Source organism: Thermobia domestica, chromosome 2 (genome assembly GCF_964235325.1).
Source record: "Thermobia domestica chromosome 2, izTheDome1.hap1.1, whole genome shotgun sequence".
In the NCBI taxonomy this organism is placed as follows: domain Eukaryota; kingdom Metazoa; phylum Arthropoda; class Insecta; order Zygentoma; family Lepismatidae; genus Thermobia; species Thermobia domestica.
In genome coordinates this window covers 332,188,625-332,213,426 of record NC_137455.1, presented here as the reverse complement: position 1 = coordinate 332,213,426, position 24,802 = coordinate 332,188,625, and the positions used below count along the sequence as shown (strand labels likewise).

At 33.3% G+C, this 24,802-nt stretch overlaps 1 protein-coding gene across 12 annotated transcripts in view; it reads left to right on the top strand.

Moving 5' to 3' along the window:
• Positions 1-24,802, top strand: part of tmod (tropomodulin) — a 190,578-nt gene that overhangs the window by 157,407 nt on the left and 8,369 nt on the right. For 4 of the 12 annotated variants that reach the window (XM_081749118.1, XM_081749122.1, XM_081749129.1 and 1 more), the window contains exon 9: positions 6,839-6,934. The exons of 1 other annotated variant lie outside the window; for it this stretch is intronic. In XM_081749118.1, coding sequence (XP_081605244.1) covers positions 6,839-6,924 — 86 coding nt within the window. In that variant the 3' untranslated portion in view covers positions 6,925-6,934. Of the gene's footprint in view, positions 1-6,838; positions 6,935-7,149; positions 7,226-11,106; positions 11,169-14,746; positions 14,792-20,310; positions 20,367-24,802 lie in introns of those variants that run through there. 7 more of the 12 variants (XM_081749121.1, XM_081749126.1, XM_081749120.1 and 4 more) reach the window with 7 other exon arrangements.

Genomic DNA, 24,802 nt, shown 5'->3' with positions numbered 1-24,802 from the left:
ATTTCAACGTATTGTTTGTGTTGGATGGTTACTGTGACCTGTCTAATGAGTAAAATTAGTTATACCCTACTTGTAAATATTGACGAAAAATTCTCGAGCTTTATTTTTCTTGTTCGTCTATCGTGTCTTTATCTGTATGTTGTCTTATTCTGTGCAGCCAGTAGTAAAGTTCCTCGTTTGTGTTTTTTGTCATACACTGCTGTTTATAATACCAGAACACCAGTGCATGCTACTAAGACAGTTCATATATTTTTTTTTTTTGGAGTCCTATCAGACTAACGTTATTTTACGAAGTTTTAAGTTCCATAGAAATTGCCAAAAGAATTAAATAGTGTTAACATTATATGGATATAAATAACAGGCAATAAGAATACTAATAATTACAAGTTAAAGTGATACGGAAATCAGTGAGAGAGGTACTAGCAGGCAAGTATTATTACAATGCCTGTGGCTCGTACGTCTGAATTTTGTACTCATGTTACAAATATTGGTTACCTATTATCTATTTAAAAAAAAGAAGGAAAAGTAAGATAAATAAGAAAGTAAATTACTTAGGCCAGTATCCTTTAATTTTGGTCGGTATTGTGTTCCTTCTTACTGTCAGTATTGAATGCAGTCGTCAAGTAAGGGTTACGTATAATAGTCTTAGAGTTACAGTGATAGTTTTCGGCACACAGCTTCAATCTCTGCAAGAAGTATAACGTCTCTGATACAGATCCAAGTAGTGTTTTTGATCCAGCTTCAGCATACTATGATGCGCGAAGCTAGATTGGAACTTGAAAATTGAAAAAATACACTCGCTACTTCACCTACTATAGCTTCTATGTAATGGGTGAAGGAGGTGTATTCCATTTCCCCATAGCTATATGGGTAGCTAGCATACGTGCCTTCGTCGAGGAGACCCAGATTGTTTCGCAGTGGCAGCTCGTGTGGTTCAGATCCCATGTTAAATTGTAGATTCGTGTCTCATACAGTGTCGCTACTGAAAGGGGACATTCAACGTTAAATCAACTAACAGAAGGTACATTCGAGCATTTTTTTAAAAATTATTTCCAAAAGAGAAATGAAATGAGTTCACAAAGATAAGGCAAACTATACATGCATTCTGTAGCATCCAAGTCATTACAAAGCTGTATTAACTTCTTAGAGAAGTCTTGAAAACGCTGTTTTAAAAAATCCGGTATTGAGTTTTTTTAAGTTTTTAGCGACAGGTATCTTTATAATCTCCGACAACCAGAAAGCGTCATACAGTTTTTAAAAGTAAAAATGAAACTGATTTTTCTTCTTAGTAACAACGGGAGATTTATCTATAGAATTAATTGCATATGCAGCTACAATTTTCTGCCAATGAGAGACAAGCATGACAATGCCCATTGGTGGTAGATAAGCGTCATTGGAGGCGAGGAAGGCAGAAATCTCGTTTTCCAGATCATGTTTTGGAATCTTTTGTTCCTCCTGTGCTTATTTAAGGGTAGGAAAGGAAAGGGTGATAGCTGCTTGGTAAGACAATTAGTGAATACAGAAGAGGAGTAACCATTTCCAACCAAGATTTTCAATTTGTCACCCACATCATATAAGGACGGGTTTTATTCTAAATATGCAGTATACTTTTTCTGTTCACCACTTCAGATGCTTCTGCCGGAGTGCATCTGTAATAAGCTGTAGCTGGATATTTTATACATCTACAGACAATTACGGAGACTGTCTACCAAATACTCATCTTTGATGCAGTTATAGTTTTTAGTATGTGTGTGTACCATTTCCCTGACGTCAACCCTAATATGACCGCTTTGAATTCGTGTACAGTATCCGTTTCTCATTCGATTTTAAAACTCGAAAAAAAAAAAAAAAAAGTTTTTGCGAGATTAGCACATGGAACAAACGAGAGGCACTGATGACATGTAATTCATTGTCTTGTTTCAGTTTATGAGGTATCCAATTTACTAGGTTGGTGTACACGTAACCGGGGGTGTGCCATCTGATTTCCACTAGCAGAAACTATATCATATCCTAATTTTCAGTGGAAACCATCCAAAATTATCAAGGACGAAAAGGTATAAACAAGGATTGAATAGGAGTGCGTGCAATATGGGATCGTCCACAAAAGTAACTAGAACCATGTAAAATATAATTTAAAATATAGATTTCCCTATGTGAAAATTTGTGGTGAACAAGCTATATGTGGATGGATTCGGCTTTGTTTTCCTAATTCTGATTTTTTTTTTTTTTTTAAATCAATTTTCCCTCTTAGACTTTAGTGATGCTTTGTGGACGATTCCATATTCTTGTACCCACTTCTGTTCACCTATGTTTCTTTCCATTTCATCCTTGATAATGCTGTGCGCTTCCCAGCGGAAATCCAGAAACAAGTACTGTTTCGTCAAGTGGAAATTGAAGATCATATATTTCCCTTCACTTTTAATTCAAATGTGATATAACCGAAAGTTCTATCGCGTACATGAAATTTTCCTGAAAGTTTCTATCAGACTTGGCTTGGATCTATTTCAATTCAGTATCGTTCATGGTTACTTACTGTCCTACAGTACTTTCCTACTGTCCTATATATAATCTTTTATAAAATATATATATAAAAGCAGACTCTTTTAAAAAATTAAAATATAAAAGCATATAGGTGTGAAGTGAATATAAGAGGAATAAATGCTACTATGTAAACATTATACGGATTTAAAAAAAAAAAAAAAGAAAAGAAAAAATCTTCCTTCAATATTAATGCTATCAAAAATTACTCTCGTGAATACTCTTTATTTTGACTTGATTTAAACAGTACTGTACCGGAGTAGGTGAAATAGTTTTTTTTTTTTTTTTTTTTTTTTTTTTTTTTTTTTTTTTTAAAGTTCTTGCCACTACTTTGTGGAAAATGTGTCTTTTTGAAAAGAAATTCATTTAATTAGTGGTCTGGTATGTTAAATAATCAAAATACTTAACATACCATAGTATTATAGCAGTAGAGTTTACTATTAAATAATGTACCACTGAGACACGGATTGCTTAATGTTAAGTTACAACTATTGCTATGCAGCATTTCGTTCGTCCGGTCTAGATGATAGAATAGAGATAAATCAGGTCCTTTCTCAAGATGAAGATCAATATAAGTGAAACTATAAACAAAGCCCGCTTGAATAAAGCCTTTTTCAATTCAATTCAATTCAAACTAGTATATTGCAGTTTGAAGACAAAGCGAATACGGGGAATTATAAATACAATAGGGTGGTTGAGTGGTCAGTATGCTCGCCTTCAGTGTGAAAGACCGGTTTTGATCCCTACGAGGAATACTTGCAGTTGAATGTAATGTAACTGTGAGATCTACATCACAAATAAAGTCGCTATTGAACAAAAATTTTAAATTCCAAATATTTAATCATAAATACAGCTATATTTTATTTCACTTACATGATAATGTCGTTCATTGAGTTTGCATATAAATTCTTCTAATAATATGCTATTATTTTTCCATAAAGGAAATGTGGGTTTCCGATTATTGATCGATTATTCCGATTATTTCCGATAAATTTTTGAAAACATCTTTGTTATTATAGAAACAATAAATTATTGACGTTAGTTAATCCCTGAGTAGAACGACAAAAGTCAGAAATTATTCACGTTAGTTAATCCCTGAGTAGAACGACAAAAGTCAGAAATTATTGACGTTAGTTAATCCCTGAGTAGTAACATTTATAAACTTCCGCTTTTCTTTTTGCAATAGCTGTTGTGGCTTTTCTTTATAACAAATTAAAAATGAAGCTTACTGATGGCATTTGTTGTAAAATTTAACAAAACTGGTGATCTTGTTTGGAAGTAAAACGATAATCCATTTTACGAAGCTAATATATATAAAGAAAAGGAACATATAATGAATAAAGTAAACCCTATAAACATAATTGTAGATCCAGCAATTATTTAGTGTCTATACTTCCGAGGTATTAGATGATTTATAGTGTTTCGTAGGCATATAAAAAGTTTGCAAAAAGTTCTTGTCTACGTGAAAATTAGAAGATTGAGTGAGATCCGAGCTCTCAGTTCTAAGTGTGTAAGATCATCTATCCTGTACAGGGTAATTGCAGGTTATCAAATTGTAAATGCAATTTTTGACACCAAGTGGGTCAAAATAGCTCGGATAAACATAGTTTAGAATATAGAATGTTCTAAATCTACAGATGTAGGGCATTGTTAGTAGGTTAAAAAACAAAATAAGAAATTAAAAATAAATAAATGCACTAGAAACAACTTTCGGTTTCAATATTGATCTACATAAACATAGATCAAAAATGATAAGCAATAGCGAGAAGCGGTTTCCTTGGAATCGATTTATTGTTTTAAGAATAGGTGCCATTTTGACGACTTCTGAGATTAGATTTTAGCTCCTCCTCCCGGAAGGGGCATATAAATAATTTCGCAGTTCTGAACATTTCATTAAAAGAGAGAAAATAAATACATCTTTCAATTGAACGTTTCACGGTTATGCCTTTTAGATTAAGGGAGACGAATGATTAAATCAAGTGAATGATGATGGAAAAATTGGTGGAGTGAAGTTAGGAGGAATCGGGAGTACCCTGAGGGAACGATGTTGTTTAACCACAAGCTAGCTTGACCATGGATCGAACCAGGGACCCCACGCACCGGAGGTAAGCGCTCTACCACCGAGCCACCATGCCTCCTCTCATTAAAAGAGACTATTCGTAGAAAGCTAAGTCGATTCCGAGAAACCACTTGTCTGTATCTGCTACCGTGATGGTAACACGTTATTCTTTATGTGGCCCTGTTACCCGGAAAAGCTTTTTCAAAGCTCATGTTTAAGCAGTTACAAGTAAGAGGAAACATTAGACGTATATCTATGACTGGATTCGACATCTGACCAATAACTTTATGCTGATGTTCCTCAAATCTTTTGAAGGAACTAGTTTCGGAATCAGTGTATTAAATTCCTTATGTAGTATTGTTCTAAATAATAATAAGAAGAATCCAGCTACTTTTGAAAGTAAGTTTTATTACTTCCAAACAAAGTTGGTCGTAAAAGTAATATATTTTAACAAACAAAAACTGTGGACGCTAAAATATTTGATCATAGGTAATATGCCAATAAATCCCAAGCATTTCTGGTTTTTTTGCTAAAGAAGGAATTGTACACTTTATATCACTTTCCTCGAATCGCTTACGTAGCATTTTCTTTTCAAGTGTTGTAATACGGTCCGTTCATTTTGCATTGAATCACCGTTATAATTACAATTCACATTATAAGTGAATTGTAGTACATTGAAATTATAGCTTTTTAAAATTGTTGCGAAACATTTTCTCACTCCTTTTTCTGAAGCAAGAATCTTTCCATCCATGCAATCCTACCATTACCTTACTTCCTCCATTAGCACCTATCTCATCATCACCGTTTCCCTTAGCTTCGGTGCATAATCGTTGGGTGCGATTGGAAACATTCAGGGTCAGCATTTGAGAAGTGTTGGAGTATATTTCCTAGTGATAAATAATTTGTTCATAAGACAGTTACATGAGTGAATATTCCTTAAAACAGTACTTTATAAACTGTTTATAAAGCATTAATACTTTATAAACTGTTTGTTTAGCAACTTTTTGCTCAAATAAAAGTTTGTTTCTTCTGTATTGTTAGTTTGTTATTGATTTTATAAAAAATAAATAGAACGCTTCGTCTTTAGGCTTGGTACAGATACATTTATTACCATATATGGCTATTATTTCGAAGACCTCGTTTGTTCAATGATCGACTGGAGATTTTAGTTTTTCTGTTAGATGCATTTGTTCTGTTACTAACATGGTTATTGTCTCTACATTCCCATTGTTGTACTCCGAACAAATATGAAAGTAGTTTTTTTTTTTTTCCCTCCACAAAGTAAGTTCTGAACACAAATATTGATAAGTGTGTGAAACCTCTGATAGGATAGCAAAGAAACTTGAATTCATCATAATCGAAAAATACTTAAATTAAATCCTAAAACCACCCAGTTTGATTTTTTTTTTTTTTTTTTTTTTTTTTTTTAATTTCTCGCTTAGAACGCTATGCAAATACCATCAGTATGCTTGAGTTTACATGTGAGCATCTTCATTCGCCATTTCTTTGCCCATGGGCAGAGAGTTTTAAGACAGAGACCGAGTCAATTTGTTCAAATGCTATAATGCTCGTTAAACATATATTTTTTTTCAAAAATGTTAGAAGTTGTATTTAGGAGGAGACGAGATTACTTTCTTCGCTTCCATTATTTTAAACATCTTTCTTCACTCCATTAAGGAAGATGAAATGTCTCATCGTGTGTACTGTCTTGTTCTTGTAGGTACATCTAAACTCCGTTGTAGTCGTATCAGTCTTAACATTTTTTTCTGTAGTAGTTTTTCAGTACTTAACACCTTAGCACTAAATTACCACTGCTTACTTCCCACAACATAGTTAGTTTGCATTTATAATTAATTTATTCTCTTTTTCAGCTATTCGCTTAAATAGCAGCAACATTACTCATCTTTCTTTCATGTTTACGAAGAGGAAATTATCATACTTCCATGTAAAGCTCTAACATCTCATAAACAAAGATCATAATTCTGTTGTTTTATGATTTGCTTTTATTTTATTTTATTTGTCTGTTTCATAGCGCACGCATTTACACACTATATTGTATGCATAACATAATACATTACAGTGCTGTCTGTCAAGTAGTTAAATAGTTAAATGTGACTTTTCTGTTTTACTTGTACTTCTTATTCTGTTCTATTTCACTACTTTTCATTCTTTGCTTTTGCTGTGATCATTCTCTTTGTTTTTTTCTCTTCTATTCTTCCTCCTGTGTTCCTTCATCCTTAGGCCGGACAAGTGCAAGATTTACTATTCAACTTGGTCGGAATCCTTCATTTGAAATCGTCACACCACAGCCAAAGACAAAACAATAATATGCACAGCGTGAGTACGGATGTACTATGATCTATGATCTGTGTGTTCTATTTCTGTCTTCCTATCCTCATGTTAGGTAATTCTAGTCCTTTCCAAATACATTCATTTATTTATATATATATATTGTACGAAGATATACTTTTATGTTTATTTATCTTTTTACTTTACAAAGAAAAAATGATGACACTTTTTATCTGATGTTGCCCTCATTTCGTTTCCTACAGTACGGAAAGATTTAACTCTCCGGCTACGCTGCCGATTCTTTAACACCCTTGCCAGGAATAAAGCTTACACGTAAAGGTATTTCAGTTGTTTTTCCTCACTGTTGGTAACCAGAGACAAGGCATGCAAAAAATAACTCCATAACAGGCACGATATATATATCTATTTTATATTTGGGTCGTTGTCCAGTATTTTTTTGTAGTTCGATGAATTTATTAAAAACGCTTATGTAGGTTTATATAACACATTGGCAGTGTGAACAAACAAACACTTACCTTGTTGGAAAAGCACATGGGGGTGGTGTGCTGTTTATTTTTTTTCTACTACTAAATGCTAGTAGATATGCTTATGACATTGTTGCTGCTAATACTTTATAAACTCTTTCTTTAGAGACAGATACATACATCCACATATCCACTACTCTGACTCGATAGAGCATAAAGCCAGGAACAAGACATAAGATATCGCAGTATCTCAACATATCCATCAAGATTAAACAACTGCCAACAAAAGAACACTTTACTTTTTTAGATATTTTCACGCTGCCTAAATATTTTAATGCTTTTTTATGCAAATTATTCGCTTTTGTATTACTACTTTTTGATCTTGTTTTTGATGTTCCCGCTGTTTAGCGAGAGCACATTATGAAGAAATGGGCGATGGCTTTTAAGTGAGTCTTTTTTCAGTATTTTAGAACAAAAATTATTGTTTTTGTATTTTATACTATTTTTCCGAAAGAATAATGTTATTTTTGAATTCTCCGTTTTACTCGATAGCTCTACATCGCAAAGGAAGAATATTTTCACTCAGAATAATAATTGGTCCCATACAGAACTATGAGAAGCTTCGTGCTGTTGAAATAATGATCTAGTACTTAAATGTTAGCTTTTTGTTTTTGTTTTTAAAATTTAATTAGCACAATATATTAGTGACTAAACAATTCAAATCTATATGATTATATTTCAGATTCCTTAAGCAAATTTCTAAAGTTTTGTTTTACTTCTTCTATAATTTATAAATAGGTAATTGAGTTTAATGTAGAAATAGATCTTTGGATTAACCAGCGAGGAGAATAATGTACATTTGGTAACAGATTTGGTCTACAGATAAGGTTCAAAACTATCAGTTAACATGTATACGTAAAACATGCATAAAATAGGTATTTATATTGTAGTAATACCAAGTAATTTACTAGTTTTACAATGAACTTCTCATAGTTCTGTGATCTATATGTAAATTTGCTAGTATTCCAAACATTGTGAGAGTTGTTCTAGTAGAGTGCGAATATTGAGTTTAAAGGGATCGTGTGAAGACAAATGCAAAAACTACGACGGTGAAATCAAACAACATTGGCGCCTAATTGTTTTTGTTTCAGCAGTTGTATTAGACTTACTCCCTTTAAATTCAGTATGTATGATGTGCTGAGTGGTTTTTAATTGTAAGTAATATTGAAATTCTAACTTAAGTTAAAATGTAGGATATATTTGTATTGTAACTCGTTGAAGTGTATATTGGAGTTTTGTGTAGATCTCTCTTTCAGTGGTGTACGTAAGTTTGTGTTGTGTTACTAAATAAGTAGTAAGATAATGCTCCTTTCTATTGTAGAGATTTTATTTACTTACCGTAAAAATTTACTTATGTTTCCGTTTTGATATTTTAACAGTGTTGCCTTATAGTTGTGTAATTGGTTAAAACCAAGTTGTTTCCCATTGTACCTTATAATACAAAAAAATATTATTATCTAAAGTCTTAACCGTTTCGAAATACGATTTTATTTATTTATTTATTTAATCTTCAACTACTATGTTGTTTCGTACATTTTTTACTTACCTTTAAAAAACAAATATTTTACGTTTATACTTTCTTATTGAATATGTATAATGTCTAAAAGTTTTTTCGATAGGGTAAGTAGGCATTTTCTTTGAAGTTAACAGTAACGTAATGAATCAAGAATCGTGATTCTTTGAATTGATTGCATTTTCTGCAAATACGAGATGATTCAGGTAAGCCTTGAGAGGTAAATTTTAATGGTAATGCAACTCTGTCAGTTGTGAAGCTACCGTTCAAAGCATTTACTGCAGCTACGAGCTATGTACACTTTACGTAATAGTCATATGTTTGTCCTAAATATTTGTAGTGTAAGGTACAGTCAATTAATTTCAAACAATAAATTAATAATGGAAATAATTTATTGTTTTAGTATGAAGAATATAAATCGTGGAGATGCGAAAAGTTGTCAACACAACACACTTCGTAGTAGTAAATCATAACAATTGAGAAACATTTTTTAAAGTAACATTTAAGTACAATATTGTCAAAGAAAGAAAAAAGTTCAAAAAAATGCGAGACTTATAAATAAAATATTTCAGTTACAATGTGCTAAAATCATTCTGTAAAAATAGTTGCTAAATAATGTACATATATACACACATATATCACACTTATCAGTACTTTTGTTTATTTGGGGGGGAAAATGTTGAAGATTAGAGGTTGGAGTGAATGGTACTGTATGAGGGGCAGGTTTCTTTCGAGTGCTGTGTAATATTTGTTGTCTGGAGGTTGTGTGTCATTCAGTTGTAGTTTATATATAAGAAACCGTATTTACTGAAATTGTTGGCATAAATGACAAATCGAAAATAGTTGAAAATGGTCTGACTGTTGGCCTTTTCATGCTGGTAGTTTCTGTCAGTTGAGATCATCGGCTTACATTTCAGTTTTCTGTGTCGTTTTTCATAATGTAATATTTCAGTGAGTAATTGATGGAATCTGAATTTGGTTTGTGAGTACTTGGAATCATTTAGGCAGGGACAGTTATATGAAGATGATTTATTGGTTGATGTCTGGAGGCTGGAAGTGTAATTTGGATAATGAAGAGAAAGTAACTTACTTGGTACAATGTTACATGATATTTAAACTGTAACATTTGAAACGCTTCTTTTGTGAGTCATTGTATGTATGTGAAAGTCGTACGCATATATGTTGATATACATGTTTGTATTGTGTGTGTGTGTGTGTGTGTGTTATAATACGAGAGTGATATTCATCAATAATGGAAACTATGACGATAAGTTCTCATATTTTGCGTTTAAGTGCCATGAGAGCCGCACAAAAGGAAACTAAGAATTATGCATAAACATTTTATGAAACTACTCACCACATTGCTAATATATTTCACACATATACTTCTCTTGCGTATTTCCAAGGATGAAAGAAATATACATTTGAAGGCACATCTTTAACACTGTAATAAGATATTAAGATATTATCATAAACATTTTTTTTTTTTTTTTTTTTTTGTACTAAACATTTTAAATACTTTTTCTTCAGAGGTGACTATGCTAAGAAAGAGTACGCAATGTAAGAATTTGCTGTCATGGTACCCATTATTCGTGAAGTTTTTTTTTTTTTTTTCTCTTTATTTCTTGTATCTAGTAACAGCTCTTCTTGCCTTCTCTATTTGTTTGATGTATGCAAAGTATGAGATCGAAGTAAAATAAGAGATTTGGTTTCGATTCTGTAGCATGAAATTTGGATCCTGTGTTAACCTGGAGATTCAGATCTCATATAATCCTATGCTGAAAAGGGAAGACAAATTCAAACAAAAATAGTTCGGGTAATTTACTTCTTGAAGCACATGTGATGTATACAGTATCTTTTGTTTTCTACAGATTTTTTTCTCTCGTTGTTTAGAGATTTATATTGCACACTGCTTTCTATTTTGAGGTTTTCTCCCCATTTCAGGACGAAAGTTGAAAAAACTTCTTTTGAAATTTCCGCTTCTGTTTGAGGAAATCTTTAGGCACATTTTTAAGGAATCTATAATAATGTATGAGTTAATTTCTAATTACGTAATAAAATGTGACATTATTGTATGAATTTTGTATTTGAGGTAAGTTTTGAACTTCTGCTAAACTTACCCATTTGGTTACCATAAACTTCGGTTTATTTAATCATTGCAGACCATAACACTCAAGCAGCACATTGAACTCACATTGGATTCTAAACTGGTAACTTGACAGAGGTGTGTAATTTAGTAATCATTGACCTAAAATATGTGTGACAAAAAACAGCCTACAAATAACACATTTGTAAAAGCATGTGTCAAGAAACGATATGACCTGAAGTACAAAGCGTTTGCACATATTAAGGATAAAAGAAATTTATTCAATTTCCCAAATAACCATGGAAAAGAAATTTAAGTAGCATGATATCAGCAAATGCAAATAATTTTAATTCAGGTTAAGTCTTATAAAAGCATAACATAACATCATTTCTAGAAAGATGAAGAGCTTGTAGATTAATTTTGCTGGTGAAAATAAAAAAGGGTCGTACTAAAGTATCATCACAGAAACCCCTCAGGAAATATTCAGGATCGAAGTACAAGAGCAATTGCTGAGTGGAAGATTCTGGTGTTAACATTTCTGTGAAAAACAATCGTAAATTCAAGTTTTTTTAAAAATTTATTTATTTATTTATTTGGATACTTGTTTTGTTTTCGCTATAAAATAAGTTTCAGATAAAAATTTATTCGTGTTGTTATTGAAGTTAAAATGTCGTAATATGTTAATTATCAGATTAATAGTAATCATATATATATATATACACGTGTTTAAAAGATAACATTTTACCAGATATTTTCGTAGTTCTCAGAAGAACTTAATACCTGTAAAGATGGTAATTCTTTGAGTGTTAGGGTATCCCTTGTAACCAATACATATAATGTTGAAATTCTATAGAGGGCATGAAAGTGGATATTTTAGGTGAGAATTGTAGTGTTGCTCGAATGTCTGGCTGAGAACTGTATTCCGCAAACTGGTAGCTTATGCACATGGGAAAGGAAAGAGAGTGAAGGGATATTTGTGTACGCATACGTTATTAAGTTTGCAGAGATGTTCAGTAACATCTAGTTGATTTGACAGAAATTATTGAAGAAAATTAGCTGTAAAGCTAAAGACTGGTTGGAAGATATAAGTCCCTTTCTTTCTTTTTTTGCAAGAATATTTATATTCAAAAAGAAATTTTTACTCAGTTATGGATTGATATAAGTTCGTTTCCGATTCCGGAAATGTCAGTTCGTCTGATGACTTCTGAATATGTCACATGTCAGATGATTGAATATAGAAATTTTAATTACAGTAGGATAAAGATATACGTAGAGAGAGAAAACTAAAAATTTACATGCAAACGCTTGTGGTTTCAGTCTTCGTTTCTTGTCCAAGCACTAACACGAGGCTTTCTTTAGAGTAATTCTTTAATTTTTGCGTTTCAAAATAGAACGTGCTAAAACAAATTTTTTGACATCTTTTATCTTGACGTTTTTAGAATGAACAAATAAACATGCATGTTAAACAACATATATTACTAATACAATTGTCTGGAACACGATATGTTAGACTGTAAACAGTGTATTACGGGATGAGCTCTACATTTTGTTAACGAAATGCATAATTTTGTTAGAAAATCCTGACTACTTATCTCTTTCGATATCCATATTTGTACATAAGAAGGATTGTAACAAATCACAGGTTCTTCGTGTTTTTCACATTCTTAATTCTAATGCCCTGTGCGTCAAAACAATTTATCTACTGTCTGAATCATATATGTAAGATAATGTTTTTTTCTTAAATTCATTTTTCTTTGCAGTAATACGAACCATTCATTTCTTATAAGTTTCTGGGAACAAGTAATCATAATTAAGTCCACTGTAGTTGTTTTTGAATGTAAATATCTTTCAAAAGGTAGCAACCTATCCATAGCCTTCGATTGTCTGTATCATCCTTTGGTATTTGTACTAGTTTTGTGCAAGATATGACATTACATTGGCGAATAGTTTTAGTTCTTCTTGCCTTTAATATTTTCAAAGATCGAATTAATTCTAATATTGTAGTGAGAATTCTTGTAGATTTTCTTCTTGTTCTGTTTGTATTCATCGCTGTTTGTGTATTGATTGATATTTTTCTTGAGTTTATTAATATATTGTTTAGAATATATATAACAAATACATTTGACATTACTTAATAAATACACGTAAATTAACTTTTAAAAATTGATCGCTTAACCTATTTTTAAACTGTGCTTATTGCCATTAATGAAAGTTCCATACACTCGCATTAAAAATTTGCTAGTCAAGCACGTAATTTACTCTTTAAGTGAATATACCGGTGGTTTTTCTAATTGAACAGTAAAATAATTCATTTTTCGTGCTGTGTACGTTTCTGCAATACTTGACGAGCAACTACTATCAAGCTACTAATATCTTTTCTCATGTTGTGCTTCGCCAATCAAATAATGAATAAATATATGTATCAAATGTTTTTCAACAATTTATTGAAAGAGAATTTTCAAAAAGGGCATATTTTTATTTTATTTTTTAAATAGAGTTGTTAAGAAAGCAAGAAATGAAACTCAGTAATGGTGATATTAGGTAAACTGGTATCTAATTGGACCTATGTAAACAAAGGAGATGCTTTAATGTCTTAATCTCTGGGAAAAAGTTGCCCAAAAGACAAATAAAATAGTAGATAGAAGCTTTCTAATTTTGTTTTTCTAGTTCTTGTTTCACGGTATGCAATGTTCTTGACATTGATAAAGTGGTATACTGGATAATCTAAGTATTTCAAGAACTAAACAGCCTATTTGAACATTTCCTTTTTATTCAGTGCCATGAAACATTATTTTCATCCATACACTAGTGTGTAGTATTAGCAGTAAGATTATACTTATAAAATATCTTCCTCAATAATGGAGATACATAAACTGAATTATCCTTTGCTTTTTGCCTGTCCTTCCGGACAGTGTTCACCGAGAAGTTGCAAATATTTCCTATCTTTATTTACCCATATTTTGGAACTTAATACTTGTAAATATGTGGTGGTTCAAATTCAGTACAATTTTGACAGGTTAATTTCTGTACAAAATTTTGTATAGCTCCTTCGTTGCTCTATGGTCAGCTACGCGCTTCCCTGTTGCGATTTTCTTTAGGTGCTCATGTAGTTCGGATTCCTTGTAAGCTGTAGGTCTGCCCCTCATATACCCTTAATACTAAAAGGGATGCTATATTAAATTCCAGAATAGCGAACGAACTTTAGTGTTCATCTCACGTGTCAATCCAAAAATTCATTTCTTTAAATATTGGTACTGATTCCTTCATTTCGAGTTTAAATTATTTTGTTTATCTTTGAGATTGGACAGTCCAATCCGACCTATATAATCTGTATATTCAGTTAGTTAAGAATGTATATTGGCGAAGCATGGCAATTGGTTATAAGCAGCAACTAACTAATTTATTTATTTATTTTTACCAATGCTTTAGCTTATCTTTGCTTATGTTATTCTTGTTATTTAATAAAGATGTTTTTAAATCTCTTAACTTCTAAGAATTTTAAACTAAAGATAAAAATGTTAGTTTGAACTGCGTGGAATTTGAGTGAATGGCTGAGTGAAAGAATATATGGGATGACGTCGCAATGGTAGCAATTCAAGTTTGCGATTCGTTTTGAGAATTAAAAAGATACTTCGGACGGAAGTTCATGTGTAATATTTTTTGAATTTTATTTCTTTTGTTTTTGTGATTTTGAAACCTTCTTTTCTGTTTTTTAGCTGAGAAGGCTAGAGAAACTGTTGTGGCAAATTAAGAAAATAACCGTAAATAGCAATTTTCTTTGCATTATAGATTTTGTAATATTATTCTCTCTTTTTTGTTTTTGTTCCCCGGAAAGAAGAAATATTATTTGAATTGTTATTAGAAAGTAGCGTAATTACCAGATCGTTGCATTTTTATGTTACTGAGTAAGGAATCACCTGGCTGGGCTCAAACTGTGACAAAATGAGCAGAGTCCCTGCTGCATGCATTGATCATCTTTCATGAATTGAGCAAGCAAGTTCTTCATAATATGAGAGACCAAGTGTGTGTGTGTTGTGCAGTATTCTGCATGTGCATGGTGTAAACATTTGCCAATGGTGTGAGTTAATCTGCACCTTCAGACTAATGATAGATATTTGTCAAAAGAAAGAAGAAGTTAAGCAGATAGTTTGTATATGTAAAAGTCCCAGGACTGATTTTTTTTAACTTTCGAACTCTGATGTTGAAATACATACGTTTGGTGTCATTCACCTAATATGTATTGCAGACCCGATGACAGAACTTTCTTTGTCTTTCTGCGATGAGCTTTTGTAAGTCAAAAATTTTCTGCAGGAATTCCTTATTAAAAAAATCAAGATGATCAGTTCCAGCAGAAGAAACACTTGTGATTGCTAAAAATATGCTTTATACGTCGTGAAAAACAGTTCAAATGCGAGTCGTCCGTGCATTAAGACATCTATACATAGCAGGCACGTTTTTATACTTTTCTGTTGGCTTTTTATTTCCTCTGGCAGTTTTTTTCTGCAAGGCGCGGCAAATTTCCTGCGATCACATCGCAGATCGCGGCATGTTCTGCTATGGGGGTTGCAGATATACATGTCCTTGGGAGTGGTACCACCTAAGCCCATGCGACATATATAATTGAAGTTACACAAGTGGCGTGATGGGGACGGTGGTTCAGTGGTAGAGCGTTTACCTCTGGTGCGTGGAATCCCTGGTTTGATCCGTGGCCAATTGAGTTTATGGTGGGCAATATCGTATCCGTGGGTTTTCTCGGGTACTCCCGTTTTCTCTCACTTTCTCATTCCACTGATTCTTCCATTATCGCTCACTTGCTTTAATCATCGTCTACTTTAACCTAAAGGGCATAATCGTGGGACGTTAAATAGAAAAAAAAAGATACAAATGATGCGATGAACAAGAAGTTGGAATAGAGAATTAACGTTACGTTCTGTGTTAAGTTAGGAAAACACCTCTGGCAATATGGAACATAATACAAAATGTGTAACATGACCAGGCATTATCTGCAGAAACCGTGTGTTTAAATGGTTTCTTGTGTGCAGAATTTCAGTGGAAGACAATCTACGATCAGACCTGCTTCAAGAGTACACACCACAGAGAATGTGGTATGTGTGAAGAATTTACATTGTAAAGATTATCGTAGTACTGTTTGCATGTATCAGATATAGCGAACTTGAATAGGGATGAATAACAATGCGAAAATAGTCCTTCATACACAAACAGAACAACAACAACTGTAGTCGAACGGGTGGAAAAAAAATGATCCTACATTCATGTTCATCATTATTGCTAAATATAAACGTTGCTGCTACGAATATGACCCTCAGATGAAGCGATAACCATTGATAATTGATGTAAGAGGGTGGTGTAACCACAACTTTTACATTAAAGTACTGGAATTAGTTTACTTGGAACATGGCCATATAGTGGGGCTGCTAGAGGACAGATGGCCATTCGGCAGAAGTGCTGCTCGCACGGGCCGTGACCTGCCAGTATGAACGATGGGAGCCAGGGGGTTTTCACAGAAGACTTACTCCCGAGATGTACTGGGAAGCATCTGAACAGAATGTTTACTCTTACCGCTCTAACTGACAGGGTGGGCGACCCCAGTGCAACCCAAACCACTTTGACCCTCATGTGAGCACACGAACACAGAACTTTAAGCAAATAGTGGTTGAAATTGCATCTACATTCCCACATTCTCTCGCACACTGTCCCTGAAACATGTTTATCGCCGAGAGCGCCTTCAGTGATATCGGGAGAGACTGCAGGGGCGAGGATAATGAATGGAAGGTGGTGGTACTCAGCGATTAAAATAGTTTCTATCGCAGACGTAATGAGTATGTGCCGTTGGGCGAGAAAATCCAGTGTGTGTTCGTACTTGCCATATGAAAGAGACTAAACCACATATCCTGAATGAAAAGCCACTGGAATAATTAGGACATTATCCTTTCTTGACGTCCGTCAATCGTGTCCTCCGATCTTATTTGAATACTTTGCAGGGCCTCCATCTTCCAACAGAATAATGCATGTCCCCATACCACCACGCCAATCTAGCATGTTGTACTGATATATGCTTTCTACCCTTGCATACTAGGTCTCCGAACATAAGGTCTATCGTATTCGTGTGGGGGATGTGTAGGATCGGGTCTGATCGTTAGCCGGGTGTAGTAACGCGCATCTGCGAAAATGCTTGCAGTAACCATGAGATACCATATCTTCAGATAGCAGACGACCAGATGCCTGCTTATGTGCCCACCAACAGTGGTTGCACAAGTGTACTGTATAGCTTTGAACATCCTGTATAATATATTCTAGGTGTCTCACAAACATCATGTTGGAATCTCTGTCATTACCTTCTTCTTGTGTTGGAATTTTGGGTCAAATTCCGGTCTATTGGGTGCTTTCACACATTTCTATCGGTGTAGACATATGGCAGCTTTTATTTACTTTTTCCCTAATTCTAAATCTCCTGCTTTCATTTTCGGGTTCCTTTATAAATTTAAGTAGAGTCAATACATGCAGATGTTTTCTATTAATGTAATGTATTTTACTCTACCTCCTAAAACGCTACTAAAGTGTAATTGTTTCCTTTAGCATTGCGATTCCTTATGACTTGTATAGAACACGCACAGAAATGAAATTGTTTTCTAAGCCTTGATACAACATTCATGACGTGTGTAGCTGTTTGTATACATAATATTACTTTCAATAGTTCGCTTGCTTGCTATACAAATAAGGTTAATGATTTGAAGTAATTCATAATCGATTTGGTGTTACCGATCACCTTCAATAAACAGTGTTCATCCTTTATATACAGAATAGGCCATGAAGAGGGTTCATTATTAGGCTCTTTGGAAATTGTTTTATATTCATATATTTATAAGAGATGTGTTCCATCATATCCAACGGCATGTAAGTAGATCGCCAAATTTTTATTATAATAATACAACTGTTTCCTTCTTGGGCTACTTGTTCGTGACCTACCTATACATTAGAATAAGCTTCCCGAAATGAGTATTGTTTAGAAATGTATATCTTCTATGAAACTTGCGAGAGTGAGAGAGAGAGAAAAAAAACTTGGGAGAAAATCAGCGTAAAGAACTCTATAAATAGACTTACAGATTTGATGTTTCCAGCTAGCTGTAAATTATCATCATTATTCGCATCCAAATAAATAACCACTTTTCACACAGCAGAGACAACTGTTTATATATCAAACCCATTGTGTAAACTAGCATGTAGTTTCGTTGATACGTGTCCACACTATTAAAATTGTAAAGAAAGAACGGTTTATACATAAATAGTGGAAAATCGTTATTTATTTAGGTGGGCCAAAAAGTAACAATTTGTATTTATAAGCTAACTGCTGGGAACATCAGACCTGTAAGTTTTTCTATACAGTTCTTTACGTTGATTTTCCCTCAATTTTATAATATTTTTGGAAATTTGATACATTTCTGAAGATTTTCAATGAACACAAATGTAAAGAAAAAAATAAGTATGTCAGATTTGAAATAATTTGCTACCGGAAGAAGTCCGATTAGGCGTTGAAATATTGTTGATGATTTTTCATAATATCTGTCTTCAGGAAATATGAATGCGAGCTTATAAATAAGTGTTCCTTGCGTTCTGTAAGTATTGTTTATATTGAAGGTTTAGTATATATATAAAAGATTAAACTTTTTGTATTCATTTTAGTAGGAACAATATTAAAACTAACACTGAAATTACATTATACTATTCATCCCAGACTAAATCAGAGAATGCGATACAGTCTGAGTACAAGGCCTGCAGTTTACGTTGCACGGGTGAAAAACCCAATGGAAAGGATTTTAAGATACAGTCATTTGAACTCAAATAATATTTTTCAAAGAAGATATTCCAGCCTGTCTGACACTTACACTATTGGCCTTCTAAACTTCGGTAGTGGAAATAATTTTCGATCAAATGCTGATTTTGTCCGTATACAAAATACAGATTTAAAGGGAGAGGTGGAAAATCAATAATAAAAATGAACAATGAAAGTGAACACACAACTATTACCTATAACCGAAATATCGTTACATAACAAGGCACCTAATATGTTCGATTTCCCTTTCGTTAATTGTTTTTACCTGGGTTTAGTTCGTTTTAATTTGTAATTGATATATGAATGAAATCAATGTGTGCGATCGAAAATTTTTTCTACTGATAAAGCTTAGAAGGCTAATAGGTAAGCGCCGAGCGTCGTACAGATCATTCTTGCGCGGTAGTGATTGCAGCGAAAGATATGTCAACTTTGAAGTTAGTTATTGTTGAAAATACGTTGTTTTGCATAGTGTACGTTGTTTTAGTATACAGTTATCCTTTAAGCAGTTTATTGTCTTATTGAAGTTAAATGCACATTTTTTTTTAATACAAGAAAAGTAAGTAAGTCCGTATCTATAAAGAATATATCCGTTAATACACATCATACTTATTCGTTCTTTTGTTTGTAAACTTAATTCTCATTCTAGAAAATAAATCAGTTGTGTCATTTCATCATATTCATATGTTTAAAATAGATTTTAAAAAATAAATCATGTTTTATCTTGCTTGGTTACTTGGTAGCAGTTTATTGAAGCTTTTTCTATATAAAAGATTATAATTTGCTTGTATCCTTAAGATATAGAAAGGATACCGTTTCCATGAATTGTTGTTGTGCAGCAAAAGGTAAACTGTAAATACTAGATCTCTTCTTTTATTCTTTGCAGGCTCTATAATTTAAAAGCGCACGAGCGCAGTGAGAAAGATTTAACATACCCACTGATTCCCCATGTGTAATGTGCAATGTCAATAATATAGACTAACATTTCTTTTTTGCAGCAAGGCATGTTGGATATTGCATTGTGATATTAACATATGTATTAGCAGTAACAAGACATTTTGAAGGCTTAATTGCATGAATGATACAGAAAAAGTATTTATTAGTGTCATGTGTTAGAGTAAGAATAAGTACATTCCTTGAACAATTGTTACCAAAATTGCATATTGAATTCTGGATATGAAAAACTGTAAAAATTAACTAATTGTATTTTCTTGCAGTATTGATGTGACAACTTCAATACTATTTATAATTTTCTCTATCACGAGAGAGAGACAAAAAAATAATGATTTTGAGACTTGATCAGTGTCTTGTTGAAAGGAATGCAGTTTCTTGCATGCTGAGTTTTAAATAAAAAGAAAAATCAATATTGTGTTCTGAATATGTAGACAGTATGCATTAAAGAAGTGACGTGAATGTTTCTTTATTTTGCAGTACGCCTGACTCGGGTTGGAGCATCAAGCTCATAGTGTGTGATGACTCCGTAGGTAGTAGTTTCATTTCTCCCTTCTTTTACTAGCTATAAGATAACAGTATGTGAAGTTTCTTGGTGTATATATGGGCATCCAGTGCAATTACTATGGAGTCCCGGACACTTGATCATATGCAGTAAACAGTTAATATAGTGCTGCGAGCTGTAATTGCATTTTCTAAGAAATTACTTTGTACAGCCTCAGAATAATCAATACAATTTCTCGTACAGAACAGTTTTCATTGAGAAAAATTCTTGTTCTAACTCCACTTTGATCATATTTACCTCTCTTTGTGATCTTAACATTTATTAGTTCTAAAATCTAAACTGTGCAATTTGAAAAGTCTTCGAAAGAATTATCCTGAATAAAAAGGAATATTTAACCTCTGATTATCCGGGACTTCATATATACGTAGTAGATAGTTATTTTCAATGTTTTGTATATGAAAAGCTATATTCCATTGCACTTTGAAGGTTATTTATTTATCTGTTGATAGAACTAATTCGAATTATCATTAAAGACCCTTTATGTAATATACAAGAGTTGGTAATTAATGGAAGAAAACATATTCTCATAAATACACCTTCAAACGATCTAGTACTTAGTTTATGCGATGTATTTCACTTTCTTTTATTTCTTCTGGAGGAGAAGCATCACCTCTTTCTTGGGTTAGGTACTCACATGGAAATGAAGTTTCTGAAGTTCGATTCATATACTCTTCAACTTCTAAATTAATATTTTGTTAATGAAATTATATCTGTTTTTTTACATTCCCCATTAGTAGTTCGTTTTCTAAAACAGGACAGTTTTAAACCATACAAGACATTTATTGACATTGAAGTACTTCTAGAAATACGATAGTAATAAATGTAACGGAATTTTCTGAGAGAGCTCTGCTCATGTAGTATTATTAGCCGACGTCAGTACAGAAAGAGACATACATTATTAATATCGTTCAGATCTTACTTATGTGCAATAAATATAGAGTTTCTATTGTTTATTCACTATTGGATTGTCGATATCCTTCCAAAATACTATTATTAATCTACTGTATCTCGGAAGAAACTTCTTTCAACCTAAGTAACTCACTTAACCATCCTTAGGGAACTCTTTGACTTTCAGCAGCTTCCTAATTTTTTTTATATTTTTCTGGTATTTCAAACATGCTACAGCAATATATCCAGAAATAAAATAATTTCGTATGACAGTCAAAAAATATAAAAAATATAAATCATATGTATTTTCGTATTGAATATCTTAATCGTCATTTACTTGAATTTGGAAACTGTTTCTCTGAAGGGTAATGCTAATATATATACAGTAATGGAAAAATTAATAGCAACTCCATGTAATTTTATGCGTTTACAATATTTAATATGTTTCTACATAAGTAAGCATAAACATACAATGAAATATACAGCAATTTAAAGGAAATTTTATGCAGAATGCAAATTAAGTTACAGAAGTTACCTATATATGTAGCAGTGGGTGATACTTTACCATATGTGGCAGCCATTGTTAACAGAAGTTAAATTTAGATATGCACAAAACTGACTTTGACTTGAGCTAATACTCAATTGGATATCCAAGCGATTACATATCTAGATTGCATGGAGTTTACTAAACTTTTCAGTGTCTGCGTGAATGCAATGTTGCCAGACCTCGTTCATTGCTTCAATTAACTGATTTCTTGTAGTAGGTGTCCTTGCACGAACCACGCAATAAATTTGCAATTGGGTTTAAACCCGGTGAATTACTAGGCCAAGAAAGTAATGTAACATCCCGCAAGAATAGAATATAATCTTTCATAACGCTAGCACGGTGGCAAGGGACAGAATCGTCTTGAAAAGTAAAGGATTCACTGTTGAATAAATCCCTTCCCGAAGGTACCATTTTAGTCTGAAGAATAATTTTGTATGTGCATTAACAACACCATCACAAATATGGGTTCTACCGACCCCACTGGAAGAAATACATCCCCAAATCATGCCACTTGTAGTGTACTTCGAGGTTTTAACAGTACACGCGCGAAAAGTGGTTCCCCAGACATGCAATACAACCTAGCATGTGAATGATATCCATAAATGTTGATTTTTGTCTCATCACTGAATAGTACTTTGTGCCATTGTTCACTAGTCCAATCCATGTGAGTCTTGGGCCTCCTGTACACATTGTACGTTGTTTTTGACTAAGGCATGGCTTCTTGACAACCCTATGTAAACACAAACTCATGTATTTCAACTTGTTTCACGCTGTATGTAAACATAGATTGACACCAGTGTTTTCCGCCAACTCGTTACATGATCTTGTGATGACTGAAGACACAACCGCCGCAATGTATTGTAATGTACTGTCTAGATGATAATTTAACTGTTCGGTTTTTTTTTTCTTTCTTTTTTAATACACTCCGCTTCACGAATCCTAGTCAACTGCCTACCTACTCTGGTTTTATGCACTTTCATAGTTTGCGCAATTTCAGCATTGGTTTTGGTACACTAATGCTCAAATTTTACTGGCTTTTGTCAGTGTTGTATCACATGTTTTCCCCATCCAATGGAAATGGAGTGCACGATTTTTCTTCTAAAATGCATTTATTAAACATTTATAAAAGAAAAACAGAATTTTTAGGGTACAAATTTAAATTTCAAAGTGATAAGTTTCACTACACATTTGGCAACTTCAACACTCCATCTGCGTAATCTGGAACGCTTGCACAATGAGAATGGATAAAACAATGATACTGCACGATTGAAGGGTTGATTAAATAGTCGAGCACGGACCTCACAGTAAAGTAGACTAGGTTGATCATGAAATGAACACCCGGGAAGGCTGATTTGTGTTTTATTTACGTCACATTTTGTAAAGTATTACCTATTGTTGCAGATATAGATAACTTCTGTAACTTAATATGCATTCTGCATAAAATTTCCTTTAAATTGATTTTGAATTTTCATTATATTTTCATGCTTACTTACGTAGAAAACTTATTAAACCTTTTAAACGCATAAAATTAGATGGAGTTGCTATTACTTTGTCCATTACTATATATATATATAGGAAGATTTTATCAGCAGTAATATCTAAGATATTACTGATTCTGTGGAAACAGTTCTTAACAATATAATTAAAATATATTTGTTTGGTGAAGGAAGTGGTAGCATTTTAACTAATTCATGGTGCTTATGTCAGTACGGTGCAATAAAAAGAAAGCTTCACAGACTGTCGTGGAAAATAAACCATTGTCTGACTTTGTAGATGAGCTAAGAAAACAGGCATGCGCTTACTAACAGTATACAGTTTGAGAGACCAGCCAGTTGCCTATGATAAAACGCTTATATTTGTATATTGTGCAGCAGACGCTCTTTCTGTTAATCAGTAATTTGAGTTGCTTAATAATATTTGTATTTCAGTGTTCAAACAAGCGTAGATCATTTTGCTTTAGGTTCTCTGCATGTAATGTAAACGATGCGAATTAATGTCTATAGACACTTTAGTAAAAATAAGTTGAATACGAGGGGATGCTGATAAAGATTAAGCCTTACCTAGAAAAAAATGAGCTAGGAAGCTGAAACTCCGACACTATTCCACATATTCCCTTAGTTGATCAATGCATTTGCACATCTGTCCTGCAACTTTTTAAGTCTTCGTAAATGGAAGCATTTTGTTTGCTGCTATAACAATTCATCTGTAGCATCAGTTGCCGCTTGAACACACTGCAAACGGTGACCTTTGAGATGTTTTTTTGAGATTCGGGTACAGATGATAACCGGATGGGTCTAGGTCGAGCAAATAAGGGGGATGAGGCAACATGAAAGCCTAGGGTGGTCAATGTGTTCTGTGTTTCAGATACCGTGTGTGAGGAGACCTTTGGAGATCTTACCACGACGTGTATCCTTGATATTTTCGCGCAACTTCCTCAAAAGACCACAGTAATATACTGCAGTAATGGTTGCACCCACTGGAAGATAGTCTACCTACAGAACTCCGTCCTTATCCCAAAAGATTGTCGCCATTTGTTTCTATGCAGACCTCTGCACACAGCACTTCTTTGGTCGGGGAAAACTGTGCCTCCATTCCTTAGACTGTTCTTTAGTCTCGGAATCATAACAATAGATCCATGTCTCATCACCAGTTACGAGTTTCTTCAGAAAACCAACCTCACTTCTTGTAAAATGCTCCAAGACTGTCCTCAAAGTTTAACTCTTTCCTGCTTTTGTTCCTTCGTCAGAAGTTTGGGGATCCACTTTGCTGCAACCTTCCTCATATCCGGATCGTTATGAATAATGGTACAACTCTTTTACGTGATATGCCCAAACATATAGCAATCCTTTTGACTGATACTAGACGATCTTCCATTATAATGTCCTGGATGGCTTGAATATTTTCGGAACAGACACAGAAACAGGCCTGCCACTGGGTTTCGCACTTTCAGCATCAAAATGGTCAGTTCTGAA